The 18793-nt window shown below is 35.1% G+C and overlaps 2 protein-coding genes across 7 annotated transcripts in view; one reads left to right on the top strand and one right to left on the bottom strand.

Moving 5' to 3' along the window:
- Positions 1-5298: 5298 nt before the first annotated feature.
- Positions 5299-6603, bottom strand: LOC140837860 (GRAS family protein RAM1-like). The gene is made up of 2 exons (XM_073203950.1): positions 6365-6603; positions 5299-5920 (listed from the first exon to the last, which is right to left on the bottom strand). The coding sequence occupies exons 1-2, from the start codon at positions 6385-6387 to the stop codon at positions 5299-5301; spliced, it is 645 nt and encodes a 214-aa protein (XP_073060051.1). The 5' UTR covers positions 6388-6603.
- An 8889-nt stretch (positions 6604-15492) lies between these two features.
- LOC140838125 (mitochondrial import receptor subunit TOM20-like) overlaps positions 15493-18793 on the top strand; it is a 41852-nt gene continuing 38551 nt past the window's right edge. The window contains exons 1-6 of one of the 6 annotated variants that reach the window (XM_073204203.1): positions 15495-15686; positions 15776-15854; positions 16017-16186; positions 16270-16317; positions 16969-17055; positions 17752-18136. In XM_073204203.1, the coding sequence (XP_073060304.1) occupies positions 15591-15686; positions 15776-15854; positions 16017-16186; positions 16270-16317; positions 16969-17055; positions 17752-17877 (606 nt within the window). In that variant the 5' untranslated portion in view covers positions 15495-15590 and the 3' untranslated portion in view covers positions 17878-18136. Of the gene's footprint in view, positions 15687-15775; positions 15855-16016; positions 16187-16269; positions 16318-16968; positions 17056-17751; positions 18137-18793 lie in introns of those variants that run through there. The other 5 variants (XM_073204205.1, XM_073204204.1, XR_012119538.1 and 2 more) reach the window with 5 other exon arrangements.

The raw sequence follows: 18793 nt of genomic DNA, 5'->3' as shown, positions 1-18793 counted from the left end.
TGCTTCAGATTTGTGTTTCATAAACATATCCATACCTCGAATTGTCATCAGTAAGGGTAATGAAGTAGGATTGCCCATATTTGGTGCTAACACTTAGCGGGCCACAAATGTCTGTGTGGATCAAATCCAATAGACCATGCGCACGTTCCACGTTTCCATCGAATGGATTCTTAGTCATTTTTCCTTTTAGACAGGACTTACAAGCAGGTAGAGAATTTATGTCTGACGAGTCAAACATGTCTTCTCCCACTAGTTTGTGCATCCTTCATTGGGAAATATGACCTAGTCTAGCGTGCCATATTTGTGTGGGATTTGGATCATCTAACATTCTTTAGCTGTTGAAATCATGTTTACTTGGACATTCACTTATCATTTCCAGAACATTTCTGGCGCATACAATTTCTTATGTCCAGACTTCTTGCAGTGTAATAAATATGTTCCGACTTATCGAGCTTTGTAGGCCCTTTAAGTGTCCTTCAGAGTTTGCCTCTTATTGGGATTGTTTTTCTTGTGAGGGGCAGAACATTTCTTTCCCTTACCTTATGGGCTATTTTTCGTCTGACGAGAGGTCCATTAGAAAAACAACAATTCCCTGTTTTATGGTGATCTAATAAGTTATAAGCGTATTGACTAGCTCTTCAAGGCTATCATCTATCTTATTCAATTCACCATAACCCCGTCAAATGAGGAAGAGAAAGACAACAAATTGATGTTATCTAGTAACTCGTTAGGAATCACATATTCCAGGCCCACCACCTTCTCAATAAGCCCAGTCATACGTACACTACGCTCATGGGCCAAAGCCCCATCTTGCATACGTGTAGTCATGAGCTCCTTGAAAGTGGTGTGCATCATCGTACGAGTTTCATGCACCATGCAACTCTTGCATATGCATTCGAATGTCAGCAGCATTCAACATTTCCTCAAACTGTCCCTACAGTTCATTTGATATAGAAGCGAGCACATCACACTTTAGCTTGCACACTATGGTCCTACCATCTTGCATGCTTTGTCAGTTCAACAAGACTGACATTAGTGTGTGTGTCATTTTCTCTGAATTCAGAACAATTTCCCAACCAGTCTTGAAAATTAGATTCGGTTAGCTAGTTAATAACAGAAATGTATTACGTGACGAAATCGAAAATATACTGATACGGAAACAGAATAATGGTTGCTGATTATTTTAAAATAATTTTAAGATATAAAATATGGATTTTATTTTATAAATCTCCCTCCCACTATTTTGACATTTCCACCACCCTCTGATGAAAAAGGGAAATCGTATTTCCTTAGTGGGCACGTAGAGTCCAATTAGCCAATTATAATCCCGAATAATATCAGCCAATTATAATTTCCAAAAGGTAGAGTTCAATTGCATCCCTATGCAACCTCCGCGTGTTTTGCCTCACGTTTAATAAGGGCCCAATAATATGACGCCGTTTATTTTCACGTGTCAAACCAACCCATCAATATTGAATTGTAGTAGACGGTCGCCATGAGTTCCCCCAATAATATGAGCCGAAGTCATGGGAGTTCCACTCAATTCACATCATATGTCCGTTGGAAGTCACAGCTTTCCGGCGTACAGGCCTCCCCAATAATATGAGCCAGACACTGTCCGCGGGTAGCGATCAACATGCAACCACGGTTGATGGAAGGCAAGGAAAAATTAAACTCTTTTAATTTTTACTTCTTCGGTTTGATATAAATTTTGAATCTTATTCAAAATGAGGGATTTTAATTTTAAAATTGTCTCATCATTTTAATTTAAAAATCGTGTGCCACGAGTTGTATGTTTGCCGGATTCATGCAACTATATTATCTAATAATATACATACATGCATACTACTATATATCGCATATATCATAATATGACATTCAACAATAACTAAAGATGATCGATTGCCAACACTATTAGATCCATGTGAGCCATACATGGATCCAGGTCCAAACCTAGGTGAATGCAGGGATGCAAATGCAACTATTACATGAGCTTCCAATATTTTACATGTCTTCATATCGTTCATCGGGCCCACCATCTTCCAGTCTTGATCTCCCACTATTTCTAATAATTACATTTAAATAGCCATGACACATAAGGGATACATCTCATGGGGTGGGAACGGGCCATAAACCAGGCCCACTTTAATAAAATCAAATATCAAAAACGAATAAAACAGTAAAATATCCTAACATACACCTAACACATTGGTCAAGGCTTTCGATCATCTTTCATGCATTTAATATCAAATATTAACATCAATTTAATTAAACAATTTAATTAATTGATAAATAATATATCTAATAATTTTATCACTAACCACCACAATTATTAAAAGATTTAATAAATTAAATAAACTCCTTTATTTAATTTCCAATTAAATCAATAATAATTGATTTCTTGTAAAAACTCATTTTTACCATAAATAATTAAAATCATATTCTAATTATTTATTTTACAAGAAAATTTTTAATTTTTCAAATATCAATTTTCTAAAATAAAAATTGAACCAATTTTCAAAAATATCAATTTTGCCCAAAAATTTGAAAAATCAGAAAATCGCACCCCGGGCCCAAACAATTCAAGCCCATTATTCAGCGCGCTTCCCGAGACGCTCCCGGGCAGCGTTCGCCCACTGCCCGCCCGCTGCCCGAACGCTCCGGGCAGCGGCAGCGGCCCTGTGCGTGCAGAACGCGCACAGGCGCGCCGACGCCGCGCGCAGGCGTCGCACGCCTGCGCTAGCGCGGTGCGCGCAGGCGTCGCACGCCTGCGCTAGCGCTGTGCGCGCAGGCGTCCGGCGCCTGCGCTAGCACGGGCGCGCAGGCGTCCGGCGCCTGCGCGCGCGCGGTGCGCGCAGGCGTCCCACGCCTGCGCGCACGCTGCGCGCTGCCGTGCGCGGCCCGGCGCGCACGGACTGCCCGGAACAGTTCCGGGCAGATTTATTTTTTATTTATTTTTTATTTTTTTTTTATTTCGAAAATCTGGAAAAAATAAATTTTCGTGGTGCTAAATTTTCTGAAAAATTTTCTTGTGTGGTTAGAAATAAATTATTCAATATATCAAAACCATACGATTTAGAGAAAACCTGGCTCTAATACCACTGTTGGATCTCGGTTTTCTACGCGCCCAAAAGTAGCGGAAGTTTAAAAATTTTATTTATTTTGAAAACAAAATAATTTTCTTTGGGCGCTCGTATGATTTTAACAAAACATTCATAGGGCGTCAGAAATTATACCTTTGTGAATGAATCACTGGACACCAACCGATCCGGTATAACAGATCTGGCTCTTGATGAATCCCTACGAACTTTCTTCAAAGACTCCTTTCTTCTAATCAGGTCCACGACTGGATGATTTGTTCCTCTTCCAATTTGCACTAGAAAATTGAAAGAGATTTTGCGTTGAGATAGAACACGAAAAATTCGACTCAATCTCCTAAGCCAAATTTTTCTTGTTTTGTGAAGAGATTTTCGAGAGGTCCATGGGAAGAGCCGAGAGTCTTTTTCAAATCTTGGGAATTCCAAGTCTCGAAAATCATATCCCATTATAATAAAGAAATCCCATTATTTCTTTTTTTTAATCATCATTTACTTAATTAATTAAATTAATTAAGTAAACTAAATATTTGGAGGATTATGGTTGTGATTCTCAAAATCTCACAATCCAAATTTGTGGAGGCTCTCATTTTAGGTCAAAGAAAACTCAATAACCTAATTACCATAATTAACATTAATGGGCTTGATTAATTAATTGGGCTAGTCCAACTAATTTAATTAATTAATCAAAATCCATTAAGAACTTTAATTATTTAGTATGTTGGACTTGTACTCCTACAAGCCCATTAAACATACTTTCCACTATATTTAATTTAATATTTAATAAACTCAACATTTGAGCTTTAATAAATTAAATCAATTATAAATTCAACATTTGAATTTAATATTTAAATTATAAATTCAACTCCTTGAATTTATCACCTCCAAAATTTAATATTTAATAAACCCAACTTTTGAGTTTAATAAATTAAATTATCAATTTTATAAATTCAACTCCTTGAATTTATTCTCTCAAAATTTCATAATTCAACTTCTTGAATTTACTATATCAATAAATTCAACTCCTTGAATTTATTTTCTCAAAATGTAATTATCATAAATTCAACTCCTTGAATTTACTATATTATAATATAAATTCAACTCCTTGAATTTATTCTCTCAACGGGAACAAACAATCCAGTACTTGTGTGACCCTCAATGGTTCAGGGATACAGCTAGCCGTGGGTTCACAACTCTTTGTGATTCAGGACATAATCCTTTATTCGGGCTTACCCTAGTTAGCCTCATTCTTTTCATCAACACCTTGATCAAGAATGTCAGAACTCATTTCTGATTGCACCCATCGGATCATGGTAAGAGCGTCTAGTAGCATCGCCCCATGATCCCCTAGGTATCACTGATAGTGCCTGCAAGAACCAGTCGATTATGATTAGCGTACAGTACGGTCCTTTCATCTCATATATCCCGATCGAATCTGCAACCATTGGTTCATCGAGGGTTGCATAATAATTCGATAACTATGTGATAACTATAATAGTGGCATCGCGTGTACTATTTGAGAACTCCTTCTCTAACGTACATCTCGTACTCTGGCCAGAGATTCCATGCACTATTATTTCATTAGATCACATAGGATATCCACACCCGTAGGTGAGCGGTGAATCCCCGACTACAATGCACTGGCTCCTATATGTGTCGCAATTGTACCCAACCTCGCCACCTGATGACTCTCCTGGAGCCGGTAAACGAGTCAAAGCACAGCCCTAGCATATAGAGCCTCAGTGTTGTCCCGGGTCGTAAGGACTAATGTTGTACAATCATAACCACGGACTTATCCTCTCGATGAATGATAACCACTTGAAAAGTTCGAGGGAGGGTTGTTCGGTATAATCATCATATGACTACCCATCTGTATGTTTGGACATCTCTATGCCCTTACCAAGAAACGCAGTACACAACATCACAGATGCTAGTCTCGAGCTCAAGCGACCTTTATCCATGTTTTAGGCGGCTGAATCGACTAGGAACGAATTTAGAATATGCAGTGTTTACAAATGAGTTTCAACATCGAATTACGATTCATTTGTATTAAAGCATAATCAAGGACTTTATCTATGCTGCTTGCATGGGTATACAGATAAAGTATTACGAAACCATTAAAAGTTAAATTATATTAAAATAAAGACTGTCTATTTCACTTGAGTCAATAAATTCCCTAGCCAACCGTTGGCTTGCAGGGCATCTACTCTAACAGTTTTAGGTTCTCCAGTTCTTCACCAAGTGGATGGAATTCAAATGGGACACAAAGAGAGTGTGCGAGTTCTGTTAAACATCGACCGGTTTCCTTAACAGATTCAGGGGATGGACAAACTCCCGTGATTCGAAGAAAAGGGGAACCTCCTGGCCGGGCAGCAAGGGCTTGCATGAAAGCAGGCCATTGGTAGCCTTGGAGGATGTCAAGATCAATTATATGAACACGCTCTTCAGCCTCAAATGCCTCAAAAATCGCTTGATTAGCTGTGAAATGAGCAAACTTAATGTAAGGGCAGGCCTGATAAAGGATTTGATAAATCTTGAGGATTTCTAGATTATCTGGAGGAAGGGGATTGAAAGGCTTTAAATTGGAGTTGCTAGGTTTATTTGAAAGGGTGGCAGCAAATCTTGCACTCAGGGCTTCAGTGAAGCATGCAGCAACACGTTGCATGTAATCTCCAAGAGGAGACACCACTCTATTCAGGTGGTGGAGGTACCTCCTTGCTAACATATAGTCCTCCTTCGATTCTGCTTCGGCACAAGCAAGAAGGAGATGCACCAGTTGTAGTCCGCTATCATGTTCCTGTTGTAAGAAAATTGTGACCCGTAACCTGTAAATAAAATAAACGTGTTAAAAAATTTGTACACGACAGCCTCAAATTTTGAAAATTGAGATGCGTATACAAATTTGGTTTGAATCTCGAGCCAAAACACTCGGTGATAGTTTGAGTGTGCCTATAAATACCGAAGGCATTGAGGTCCCTAAACACACAATCTCATACAGAAAATACATCATCTAAAGGAGTGTTGGAGTGTTTAGAAGGCTTCAACCGAGAAGAATTGCAGAGAAATCAAAATTTTCAATGGCCGGAGGTAATACTCGATCCGCTTCCGCATATTGTTTATCATGTTTATATACGTGCAAAAACATGATTTTTCAGAAAAAATTCTAACATTTGGTATCAGAGCGTGATACCTCTACCTTGAAAATTTGTTTTCTGAAAAATACGCGATATCATAAAATTTATTTTGAAGTTTTTGTATATGAAACTTACCTGGAATTTGTTCTCGGCTGCATCTTGAAGATGAAAATATTACGTTTTCTGATTTCTGAAAATTTTTTGAGAAAAGAAATTTTCAGACGAAGGGAAAATTTTATTCCAGAGAGAATGAAGATGATCGATATAATGAAGATGCCTTTCTGATTGAATCATTATAAAATGCATGCGTGATTGAACCATTATTAAATGCCTTTGTGATTGAATCCAACATGCCACGTGAAGTCCTCAGAAAAATTAAATGCATGCAAATTTTATATTTTTTTAATAAAAAAAAATTTAAATTATATAAAATGTGGGACCCACGAAAATTGACAAAATTGTCAATTCTCGGTAATGTTTTTAATTATTATTATTATTATTTTAATAATAATAATTAATTAATAAATAATGATTAATGTGTTATTAAGTTATATGTATAATTCGGTATACATATAGCATTTGGTTAAATAATTGGTACACATTAAAATAATTTTAAGTTCGACGTAATTTCTAATACATTTTTTTTAGAAATTATTTCTGCATGTTAAATATAATGTCAAATATTATGGATAACTATTTGATGTGTACATGCAAATTTAATATTTTGTTTGCATTTATTCTTGAAGTTATGAAATGCAAATTATGTGAAAAATATTTTTTGGTACCTAATATTCACATCATGTTCATATTAAATTATATTAAGTTGTTTATAATTTGAAATGAACATATCAAGTAAGATGTGAATATAAAATAAAATATTTCAGATATTCACAAATGAACAAATAACCTCACTTTATCATTATTCTGATAAAAGAGAAAAACTGATGAGGAGCACACATTTTTGTAATCCTCACTTTATCACTACTCTGATTGAAGAGAAAAACTGATGGGGAACATATTTGTTCATATTAAGTAAAAATTGTGAATGAAAAATTTTTGGCTTATAAAGATTCACATAAATGTGGATAATTAAAGTGAATAATAATTATAAAGGTGACGTGAGAAAACATGATCCGAGGGAGTTCTTAATAGATCGGTTTAAACTGCCTTGACTAGCCACTAGTCTCCCTGATGAACGTTGATCTGACTAGGAGTTAGGTATTTAAAGGGCCTTAGCCCTACCTATCTTTTCTGGGAGCACTCTTGGAAAGTGTTAATTGTGAAATAATTATTATATAAAGCATTAAGTAAAGCCAAAATTTTGTCCGGTGAACCGTATAATTTTAAATAATTGAGGAATAGCCACAACATCCTTAATTATGAAAAATTATGCATTAAGTGGATTTGGATCACATAATGGACATCAATTGTAATTAATTATATAAACATAATAAAATTTACCCACAGGGATTTTTATTATATTTATATAACTAATTAGGTTAAAATATCAAATTATATTTTTCTTAATTTACCCACAGGAGTTAAAGAAAATACATTTTGATAGTTTTATCATAAAGTTACAGAAAAATCTTATTGAATTAAAATTTTAGCCCACATGCAAATTTTATGTCACTAGATTTTTAAAACATGAATTACATTGGTAAAACATGATATTGTCTCAAAATTTTAAGCATATGATATTTTGTGCAGTTATGCAACCTGCGATTTTTCCTGATATGAAAAGTTACATTCCCGAATTAAAGGGTGATAACTATAAGATATGGAAAGAACGAATTCTTCTTCAGTTAGGGTGGATGGATATTGATTATGCTATACGGAAAGACGAACCATCTGCTATTACTGAAACCAGCATTTCGGATGATGTTGATCTTTATGAAAAATGGGAGCGATCTAATCGACTCTGTGTAATGTTCATAAAGACCAAAATCTCTGTTGGTATGCGTGGTTCGGTCGATCAGTATAATAATGTCAAAGAATTACTGAAGGCTATTGATGAACAATTTCAGTCTTCAGATAAGGCACTTTCCAGCACCCTTATAATGGAATTCTCTTCTTTAAGGCTCACCAGTGTGAGAGGTGTGCGAGAGCACATAATGAAAATGCGGGACATAGCGGCTCGACTCAAGACACTTGAAGTGGAAATGTCTGAGACTTTTCTTGTGCATTACATTTTATGCACTCTTCCACAGCAATATGGACCCTTCAAAATTTCATACAATACACATAAGGATAAATGGTCAATTAATGAATTAATGACCATGTGTGTTCAAGAGGAAGGAAGGTTGTTAATGGAAACGAGTGATAATGTTTTTATGACTACACAAGGAAAATACAAGAAGCAAGTTAAAGTCAAGGGAAAAGGGAAAGGAATAATTCCACCCCAGCCTGACATTAAGAAAGAATCCAAGTGTTTCTTCTGTAAAAAGACGGGACACATGAAGAAGGATTGCTTTAAATTTAAGGATTGGCTTGAAAAGAAAGGTATTCCTACTTCATTTGTCTGTTATGAATCTAATATGGTTAATATGATTTATAACACATGGTGGATCGATTCTGGTTCTACAATCCATGTTACAAATACCTTGCAGGGTATGCAAAACCTAAGGAAGCCAATAGAAAATGAGCGGAGCATCTATTCAGGAAACAAGATGTCTTCGCATGTGGAGGCTATTGGGACTTGCTGCCTATTGTTGAATAGTGGTTATATTTTAAAATTGGAAAAGACCTTTTATGTTCCTAGTTTTTCTAGGAATTTAATTTCAGTTTCAAAACTTGTACCCCTTGGTTATTCATTTCTGTTTTTGAATAAATCAATAAATTTGTTTTATAAATCAAATCTTATTGGAAATGGTACAATGATTGATGGTCTTTTCTCTATTTCTTTACAAAATAATAACACCACTATGCATGTTCAAGGAGGTATTAAAAGATGTGTTAAAAATGAAGATTCCTCTATATTGTGGCACAGGAGATTGGGACACATCTCTATAGAGAGAATTAAAAGATTAGTAAATGATGGAGTACTCAGTACTTTAGATTTTACTGATTTTGAGACTTGTGTGGACTGCATTAAGGGAAAGCAGACCAATAAGTCTAAAAAGGGTGCCAAGAGGAGTACAAAAATATTAAAAATCATACATTCAGATATATGTTGTCCAGATATGGACATGCAAAGTCCGAAATACTTTATCTCTTTCATTGATGATTATTCACGATACATGTATATCTACATGCTTCATAAAAAAAACGAAGCACTTGAAGCCTGTAAGGTTTTTAAGGCTGAAGTGGAGAAGTAATGTGGAAAACATATTAAGATTGTGAGAACTGATAGAGGTGGAGAATATTACGGTAGATACACTGAGAATGGACAGACACCTGGTCCGTTTGCGTAGAGATATGTTTAAACATGCATATTCATCATCATTTTGCGTAGAGATATGTTTAAACATGCATATTCATCATCATAAACGTACTTGCATCATACATACTTAAACATGCATATTCATCATCATTTTGCGTAGAGATATGTTTCAAAGCAAGTGACTCATATCATAGTGCGGTGTGATGAGCAGAGAGGACCTTTTAGTTTAAGTTATATTATTACGCACATTTTTAAATTATTTAATCTGACTTTTGATTTATTAGGGTTGGTGATAAGCAAATTAAATTTATAATTTTGTTAGAATATTTTTAAATTAAATTAGTAAAATTTTTGGATTTTTGGATTAATTGGATGTTGGTGATTTATTTTAAATGATGGAGTTTTAATATTAATTTTATGATTGGTGACCGTTAATTTATTTTAAGAGTTATGCCTCTAATAAATTATTTAATAAGAAAATTTCAAATTTTTCCGCAAATGTTAAAGTATTAGTATTTTAACTTGAGGCCCATGTTGGTTCAGCCTAATGACCCATGATCGTTACAATACTGCTCCATTTGATTATTGCCATCATGCTTGATTTTATAGACCCATTTGTTACCAATGACTTTTTTTTTTTTTCTCTCGTGGTAGTGTAACAAGATTCCAAATTTTATTCTTGTCTTATGCCTCCAATTCTTCCTGCATTGTTGTCATCCATAGGGATGCATCTAAACTTTGAGTAGCCTTATGAAAACTCGATGACTCACCATCTCTATTAATAGAAAATATGTAATATTGTTTTCAGTGACATAATCTGAAATCCAACATGGTGGTCTTCTGTCTCGAGTTGATTGCTTTACTTTGGAAACCTCATACTCAACATGTTCTTGTTCCTCGTGCTCCGGTACTACTTCACAATAAATTTGATCTTTGTTTGTCTTGTTTTACACCTGAAATATAGTAGTATCTGAATTCAGTGTGCCTTTGTCACCCTTTACTTTATCTTCCTCGAAGATAACATCCATGCTGATGAGAAGCTTGTGGACAATAGGATTCCACGAATGAAACCTTTTTACTCTATCAGCATAACCCAAGAAGATACATTTTCTGGATTTCAAATTCAACTTCAATCTTTCTTACTCATTGTACAGAACATACACGAGACTTCCAAATGTATGCAAATGAGAATAATCAGTTGGCTTCCTATTTCACTTATCCATCAAAGTCTTCAGATCAATCGCCACTTAAGGAGAACTATTGATGATATAACAAGTGGTTTTAACTGCTTCTGCCCAAAATAAATTGGCTAGACCCGCAGTTCTCAACATAGCTCTTATTCTATCCAACAAGGTTCTATTCATCTGTTCCACCACTACATTTTGTTGAGGTGTGTTAGCCGTTGTGAACTGTCTTTTGATGCCCTCATGTTGACAAAATGCATCAAATTCATTACTGATATATTCTCTTCCATTGTCAGTCCTCAAACACTTGATTTTCTTTTCAGAATCAAGTTCAATCCATGCTTTGAAATATTTGAAGATCTGGAAAACATATGATTTCTTCTTAATTGGATCCACCCAACATCTCCAAAAGAAATCATCAATGAACGAGACAAAGTATCTCGCTCTTCTTAGGAATACCGGTTCTTGCCAAACATCCGAATGAATTGGCTCCAATATGATTTTTGTTTTGGCAGTGAAAATTCCAAACTTTAATCTGTGTTGCTTATTGGTAACATAATGCTCACAAAAGAGTAGAGACATTTTTTTAATACCCGACAGCAGCTTCCGTTCTGAAAGAATTTTCAACACTCGTTCTGACATATTCCCGAGATTTCCATGCCATAATACTACTAATTTTTCTCCTGAACCATCGATGCAACAACTAGTTCTGCCTCTTTGTGTGTTTATCCAAAAGTACATACAGATTTATAGCAAAATTTTCTGCCTTCATAAACACATGGCGCATGATCATTTCCAATGAATACAGATCCTCTTGATATTGATTCATACTAATATAACAATTCTCTCCGAGACGTCATGTGCCACGTCGCTCCTGAATCCATAATCCACGTGTCACAAAATTTGTGTTTGTCTTCTGCAACTATTGTTGCTTCGCTGAATAATATTTCTCCACCGCTTGAAGTACTGGCCACATTTCCTTGAGAAGATTTCTCGATACTCGTACACTCTTTCTCGAAGTGTCATTTACCACCATATTTAAAACAGTAAATATTTTTCTTCTACTTCTTGACTTTGATCTACATCGCCTTTGGCTCTCACTGCAGTCACGGTTCATAAATATCCCTCTTATTATCGATAAAGCTTTTGTTTTCTTCGAAGTTACCAAACTATCTTCATTATTCTTGCATCGACTTTCTTATCTGAGAACCGCAGTTAAAACATCGTCGAATTTTAAAGATCTCATAAGGATATTGTTGGTTAAGTTCATGATAAGTTGACCTTATGAATCTTGTAGACTATGAAGTAGAAGCTTTGCACGTTCATTTTCCTCTATTTTATACCTCATAGAGGTGAGTTGGGCAAATAGAGTATTTATTGTGTTGATATGGTCAGGCATCGATGAGGATTTGGGCATCCGAAGAGTATAAAGCATTCTTTTTATGAAATTTGAGGGGACCTTAACTCCTAATTGTTATTATGATGCAATTTGATTGGAGTTAATTAATTACAGCGAAAAATGAGTAAAAATTTTCTTTACAAATGTGACACTATAATTATAATACTAAAAATAGTATATAATAAAATCTCGTCTAAACATGTCACAACATAAAATAAGCTTACACATGACTGAAATCATCTACATACAATCAACTCATATCTTTAGGACATGTCCCGGTATATAGTTACATATATACACTCACTCAACCTCAACTCAGATGTGACTCCTTCCAGAAGTACCCTATCTGTCTCCTGATAACTTGGAGTATCTATCATTGTCCATACAGAAAGACAACAACGGCCCCCTTTGAGGGTGAGCAAACGCTCTGTATGGAACAACAATAATATATACAACATATATCTACACAATGATATATGATATGCAATGCATGCATGTCGTTGAGATATCAGGTAAAATGATCATCCACTGAGCATATATCAGAATCAATCGGATCGCTATCAAATCAATGCTCGAGCAGGCACTCCGACCTCTGTTAAGTATAAGGGAATGTCCGTATGATAGTGTCGACAAAGCACTATTAAATCTCAAATATCAACCAATCAATCATAGGGGACACAAATGACTATATTTTTACGGGCCACATAATGTCAACCATAGTATCGTACTCAAAACCAGAATCAAAATCCAATGATATCAAGGTTTCCAAAAATCATAGCTCAACGTGCATGTCATGTATAGATGTATGTATAAAATGATGCGTGTTAACAAAATACTTATTTTATACACCGATCTACCAATCATGAATGTTATGTATGCCACATAAACTCATCAAATAAGGCATATAGACATATATACTTTCAGTCAAATCAATAATCATATATCATATGACATAGATATATTTCGTATGTTACTCGATCGCAATATACCTCAATTCTTAGTCCCCAGTTTAATGTAGCTCTATCCCATATCATGATTTCAATACAGAAAATCGATCTACATGATCAAAATATTCATTTCAATCAATAAATTCATTCAAATGCAACTCTAATAGTGTATTTAATGCATCAATTCGTTCTACGCTATTCAGTTTAACCATTACATTATTAGGATAATAATATCGCATTATAAATCCTAATAACTCATTGTTATACATATAATCATATACAATCAAAATTTCAAGTTCCAGAATTTTTTGAAACTTTGAAAATTCATATAAAATTGAAATCGTAATAAAATTCAATTCCGACTTTAAAAGTTAGTTCCTCGTCGGCTATTCTGTCGCATATATTGATTTCGAATTCAAATACATGTTATTCCAGCAATTCAATAAATAAAGGTGCTGAATCCAAGAGAAAGTTACCTTAAAAAAACGCTATCAACACGAGAATTCCGAATATATAAATTTTTTTGAGTTTCGACAACGTTTCGAGGTAGATTCGGATGATAATACTTGATTTCTCATATTAATTCGCATAAGAATAGAGGAAGAATGAAGATTTTTATCAACAAAACCGGCTTATCAACCATGAAACTTGTGCAGGTAAGGAGGTGGGCGCGGGTGCGCGATAGCGCGCACGAACGCAAGCCTGTTGCTGTCCGGAAAGAGTTTGGTAGAGTTTGGCGCGCAGACAAACGCCTTGTTCTATCCAAAACTCTATTGTGCACTTCGAATTAGCAAAATGTGTCAACATGAAAGTTGTAGATCCATGTCTTGACTTTCATTTTTCTTTGACCTCACTCAATTTAAACACCAAACACGAAAGTTAATCTCATTATCCTAAAATATGTCACTATAGGAACTTCAATTCATACGATACATTTCAGGGTGATTTTACCCCTATTTTTGAATTGATTTGGACAAAACTCAAAACATAAAATTTTTAGTCTTATGTATTAAATTTCTAATGAAATTGATTTAATCTCATTTGAAATAATACTCATATTATTATGCTAAAAAACATAACATGTATCACTTATCTATTGCGTTTCAACATACTTTTTAACATAAATCAATTATTAATACAATCTTTCATTATCACAACATATTTTCTCACTTTAAATGTAAATTGGCAGCAACATTATCATTCATCTCATTCTATTTTCTATCGTCTGTTATTTCCTTCGGTCTATCTCCAATAGCTGCCAAACAATTCACTTTTCTTAAAACTGCTTGTGTCTTAATTTTTCACAGCATAAAATTACTCCAATTGAACTTTTCTATCTAATATATGCCCGCCATTATGTCTACAAAAATTTAGTAGACTTGACAAAATAATACCGTCTTAATAAAAAATCTCAAAAAATTATTTTCTGATATTGAATATCAAGCTAGGACACAACCACAAAGCATACTCAGAATTTTAAGAAATCTTAAACCAATGCTCTGATATCACTTGTTGTTCTCAGGTGCGGTATCTGAAGATGTAAATATGAAATAAAGAATAAAACTGGACACTGAGATTTACATGAAAATCTTCTAAGAATTATAAGGGTAAGAATCACAGACAAGATGAAAAGAATTCTACTATAATATTTTATGATGTACAACCACTCACGTGTTTCCAAAGAGAACATACACCCTCTTAATACAGGAGAACAGATACATTACAAATATTATAGAACTAAGCAATCAAATGCAATGAGATGAGAGAAAAACTCGATGAAGGTACACATTGAAATAAGGGAATTAGGTTCTATTTATAGAGCTCCATTATCCATGTGAAACCGTGTGTTTATTCGTCAACTTTCTACACAAAACTACCAAATCATTTTGCTGTATAATGATTACATCCAACTACCATAATTAACATAAATCATCGAAAATATTGTGATGACTTAAAATTCATCTGTCACTTATATATCAAATTTGATACAATTTTTCGTGTTCGAGACATAATTATAACAAATTCATTCTTTGCTTAAACAATCATTGAAATGACTTGATGTATAAGACTAAGATTTTTTTATCAAAATATAATTTTAAAAACTACTAATGGATAAAAATTGTGATGGAAACCTTGTCCATTTCTTTAATTTTTTTGTCATACATTTTTTAAAGGGAAAAAACTAACTCTTTTGTTAAAAAAATAACAATAATGTCAATAATAATTATAATTTATTAAAAAGTAAAAAATCACAGGACTATATCTCGCACGTGACGTGAAATGACATGACATGACATGACTCCTCGGAAGGGCTACGTTTCGCACGTGTGATGACATCACGCTCACCACGGGGCAAGCTCATATGGCCGCATAGAGTCTCATTCTGGAACCCAAAAACGCACAATTATAAAATCAGAAACCCTATTCCATTTCGAAGGGCATTTGCATCATGGATATGTCTAGCGATTTCGATCGTCTCCTCTTCTTTGAGCACGCTCGCAGAACCGCGGAAGCTACCTACTCCAAAAATCCTCTTGATACTGATGTGAGGACTCATACACGCGCATACAATAATTGTATTTCTAAATATGTATTTAACTTTTCAAACTTTGAACTTTTACTTGATGGGTTCAGAATTTGACTAGATGGGGCGGGGTATTGCTGGAGTTAGCGCAGTTTCAGAGCGGTCCAGAGTCCAAGAAGATGGTTCTAGGTCAAATGATCTGCTATATTTCTATCGAAGTTATGATTGGTCGATTTTTTCTTGATTCATTCTATGTTATTTTCTCTGGAGAATTGGCCTTGTATTTAGGGTGAAAGAGAACTTATGTCTCAATTTATGCCATCAAACTTTAGTTATTTAATGGTTTTGCAGATGCTATATCCAAGTTGGAGGAGGCACTGGATGTTGACCCAAGAAAGCATGATACTCTTTGGGCCCTTGGGAATGCATATACATCCAATGCATTTCTTTTCCCAGATCTCGATGAGGCCAGGCCTTACTTTGATAAGGCAGCTCAGTTCTATGAGCAAGCAGTGGAACTGGTATATTCTACTGCATTAGTTTTTTTGTTTGCATCTAGTTTCCTTGTTAAGATGGCGTCGCATTGATTTTCTCGTGGCTGCAGGAACCATCAAACGAGCTTTACAAGAAATCTTTAGAAGTAGCAGCAAAGGTACGTTCTCCCTACTACCTCTCATTTGCAATCTTAATTTCAATGCAATTGCATTTAAAGGTATGTGTTTGGGATTCGGAACTTCAATGCAGTAAGAAATGTCATACATGTTTCTTATCAGACTTAAAAACTGTCAATGACTGAAATCTAATTCTGGAACACTCTCAAGTAGGATGTTGAAGTTTTATGGATTCTTGGATTTTATAGTTGGACTATTCGACGGCTTTCGCGTGGTGTCTCTTGATGTTTTTCTTCAATAGGCTCAACCGTAAATGTTCTCACTTTGTTGGATAAATGCTTAATTATTGTTGTTGGTTTTCTGGATGGTTGGGCCATCAGTGTAGTTTATGAATTACTAATTTTGTTATTTATGTTTATCATATATTCGTGTTTGTCTGTTTGATAATATGTCTATTAAGTTTCATTTGATCAATGCCCATTGAATTCGTTAAATGCATCTTGACTAACACAAGCCTGTATCGTTCTGTTCCATATAATATTAGTGTGTATTGTCCCTCTATTATTTTTGTAATTCGAGCTCAACTGGATTCTTAGTATCATTTATCAATCGTCAATACTTATCCTGTTATCTTCATCTATACTATGTTTTGCTGACTGATGTATGTATGTGTCTTAATCTCTGTTCCTAAGGCTCCTGAGTTGCATGTGGAGTTCCACAAGCATGGTTTCTCTCAACAGGCCATGGGACCAGGCCCTTCTGCATCTACCAACCCAAAGGTAAAGAGCTCGGGTTCGTTGCAATTTAGTGTTTGATGCATCTTTTCCTTTTTTTGGGAATTTTAGTGCAACAATTTTAGGAAAAACAAATTAATAACCCCATAATGCTGAGTAGATTACAAATTATTGATCTACAGTAGTATAGATTGCCATTTGATGATAATGAACTACTTGGATTTTCTTTTAGTTAATTTACTGTGTGTCTGTAACATATGTTAAGATCTTGTCTGTGTTATGGATTTTGAGGAGATAGTCAATAGGAAGGAACTTCTCCTTGGCCTTCTCCTTGTTGCTAATATATTTCTACAACCACTACCAGTCAATCTCTACCACTTGTGTCTGCCTGGCCAGCATTTGCCGTCTTTGTAGCCACATACCTTGTTGCCTACACTTAGACCCCTTTCGAGCCTGCTTCCAGTTGCATATTATAGTTGCTTGGACTGCTTCTCCATCCGCCTACAATTTGTATTTTTGTTTTGAAATAACAACGGATATGACTGAATTAGAAATATAATTTGGAATGTTATACATGTCCTGATAGTGTTAGTTGTCTCTTGGCTCATTGGGAGACCTATCGTTTGCTTGTAAGCTACTGGTTTATCAGTGGGTTTTTGGTTGTGTTGATTGGACCACTTATTTTGTACTTGATATTTCGTTTATTTGTTGTTTAATTAAAGCGTTGTATCTTTTCATTAGCAGCAGACAAAAAAGGCTAAAAGTAGTGATCTCAAATACGATGTTTTTGGATGGATAATTCTCGCAGTTGGCATTGTTGCATGGGTGGGATTTGCCAAATCTAATGTTTCTCCACCTCCTCCATGATTAACTCTGGCATTTGCTTCATTTCAATTTTCCGAGACAAATGCCGAAGGATCTTACCATGGTTACTTGTGGCATTCTTGTTTTTGTTTGGTTATCATGCCATTTGGTGTTGTTTTCCTCTCGTTCACCTGCCTGTGTTGTGATATTTTACGTGCATATATTTATATTTGCCATTATTATTCTGATATTATTATTTTGTTACTTTTTTATGGCCGACTGTTACTTGGTTTCAGATGAAATTATTAGATATGTGAATTTTGGATTTTTTTATTATTAGTTTAGAAATAAAAAATATTTCAAAATAAAATAATTTTGTATAATAATTTTAATCCGTGCTTCGTAAGCACGGATTAGAGTGAAGTGAAGCATTATCCGTGCTTTGTAAGCACGGATGCTCCACGTGGACGAGAGCTTATAAAGCACGAATTCTCCACGTGGACGAGCATCTATGCTGTGTAAGCACGGATGCTCCACCGCACTTTAATATATTAATATTGTATTTTTATATTATTGGCAAAATAATCCTGTAGAAATCGAAAAACCCCTTAGAAAGCCTGCGGAAATGGATTCAAAGTAAAACCTAGTTTTCGTCGAGAGTTAGGCATAAGTCTTCTATTTTCTCTCTCTTAAAAGCAAAGCGCTATTTCAATTGAAGTTGGTGAAATCTACGATGGATTGAAGCTATCTGGCGGGACTCGTTTTCAAGCGGAATTCGAAGATTAGTCTTTCTCGCCTTTCTGCTACCTCAGAAGAGGAAATTCCATGTTCAAAATGTTGATGAAGCAGTCCAATCCTGAATGAGAAGAAAAATACATTGGGTGTAATCGCTCTGGTTCGCTCAGATCCTGCTCTTCATTGAGTTGGCTTCTCCGGAGGGTCCTCGCCCTTCTCTAATAGGGCCGATCCGTCGGAAAGA

Source organism: Primulina eburnea, chromosome 8, assembly GCF_022965805.1.
Source record: "Primulina eburnea isolate SZY01 chromosome 8, ASM2296580v1, whole genome shotgun sequence".
Taxonomy (NCBI): Eukaryota; Viridiplantae; Streptophyta; class Magnoliopsida; order Lamiales; family Gesneriaceae; genus Primulina; species Primulina eburnea.
Note: the sequence above shows the minus strand (reverse complement) of the source record. Positions and strands in the feature narration are given on the sequence as shown.

What these genes read in the sequence shown, in the direction of transcription:
- LOC140837860 (XM_073203950.1), bottom strand. Translation starts at nt 6,387, where the DNA reads ATGCAGCCGAGAACAAATTCCAG. An exon ending in CAGCCGAGAACAAATTCCAG is followed by an intron (nt 5,921 to 6,364) that starts GTAAGTTTCATA and finishes TTTTATTTACAG; the next exon opens with GTTACGGGTCACAATTTTCT.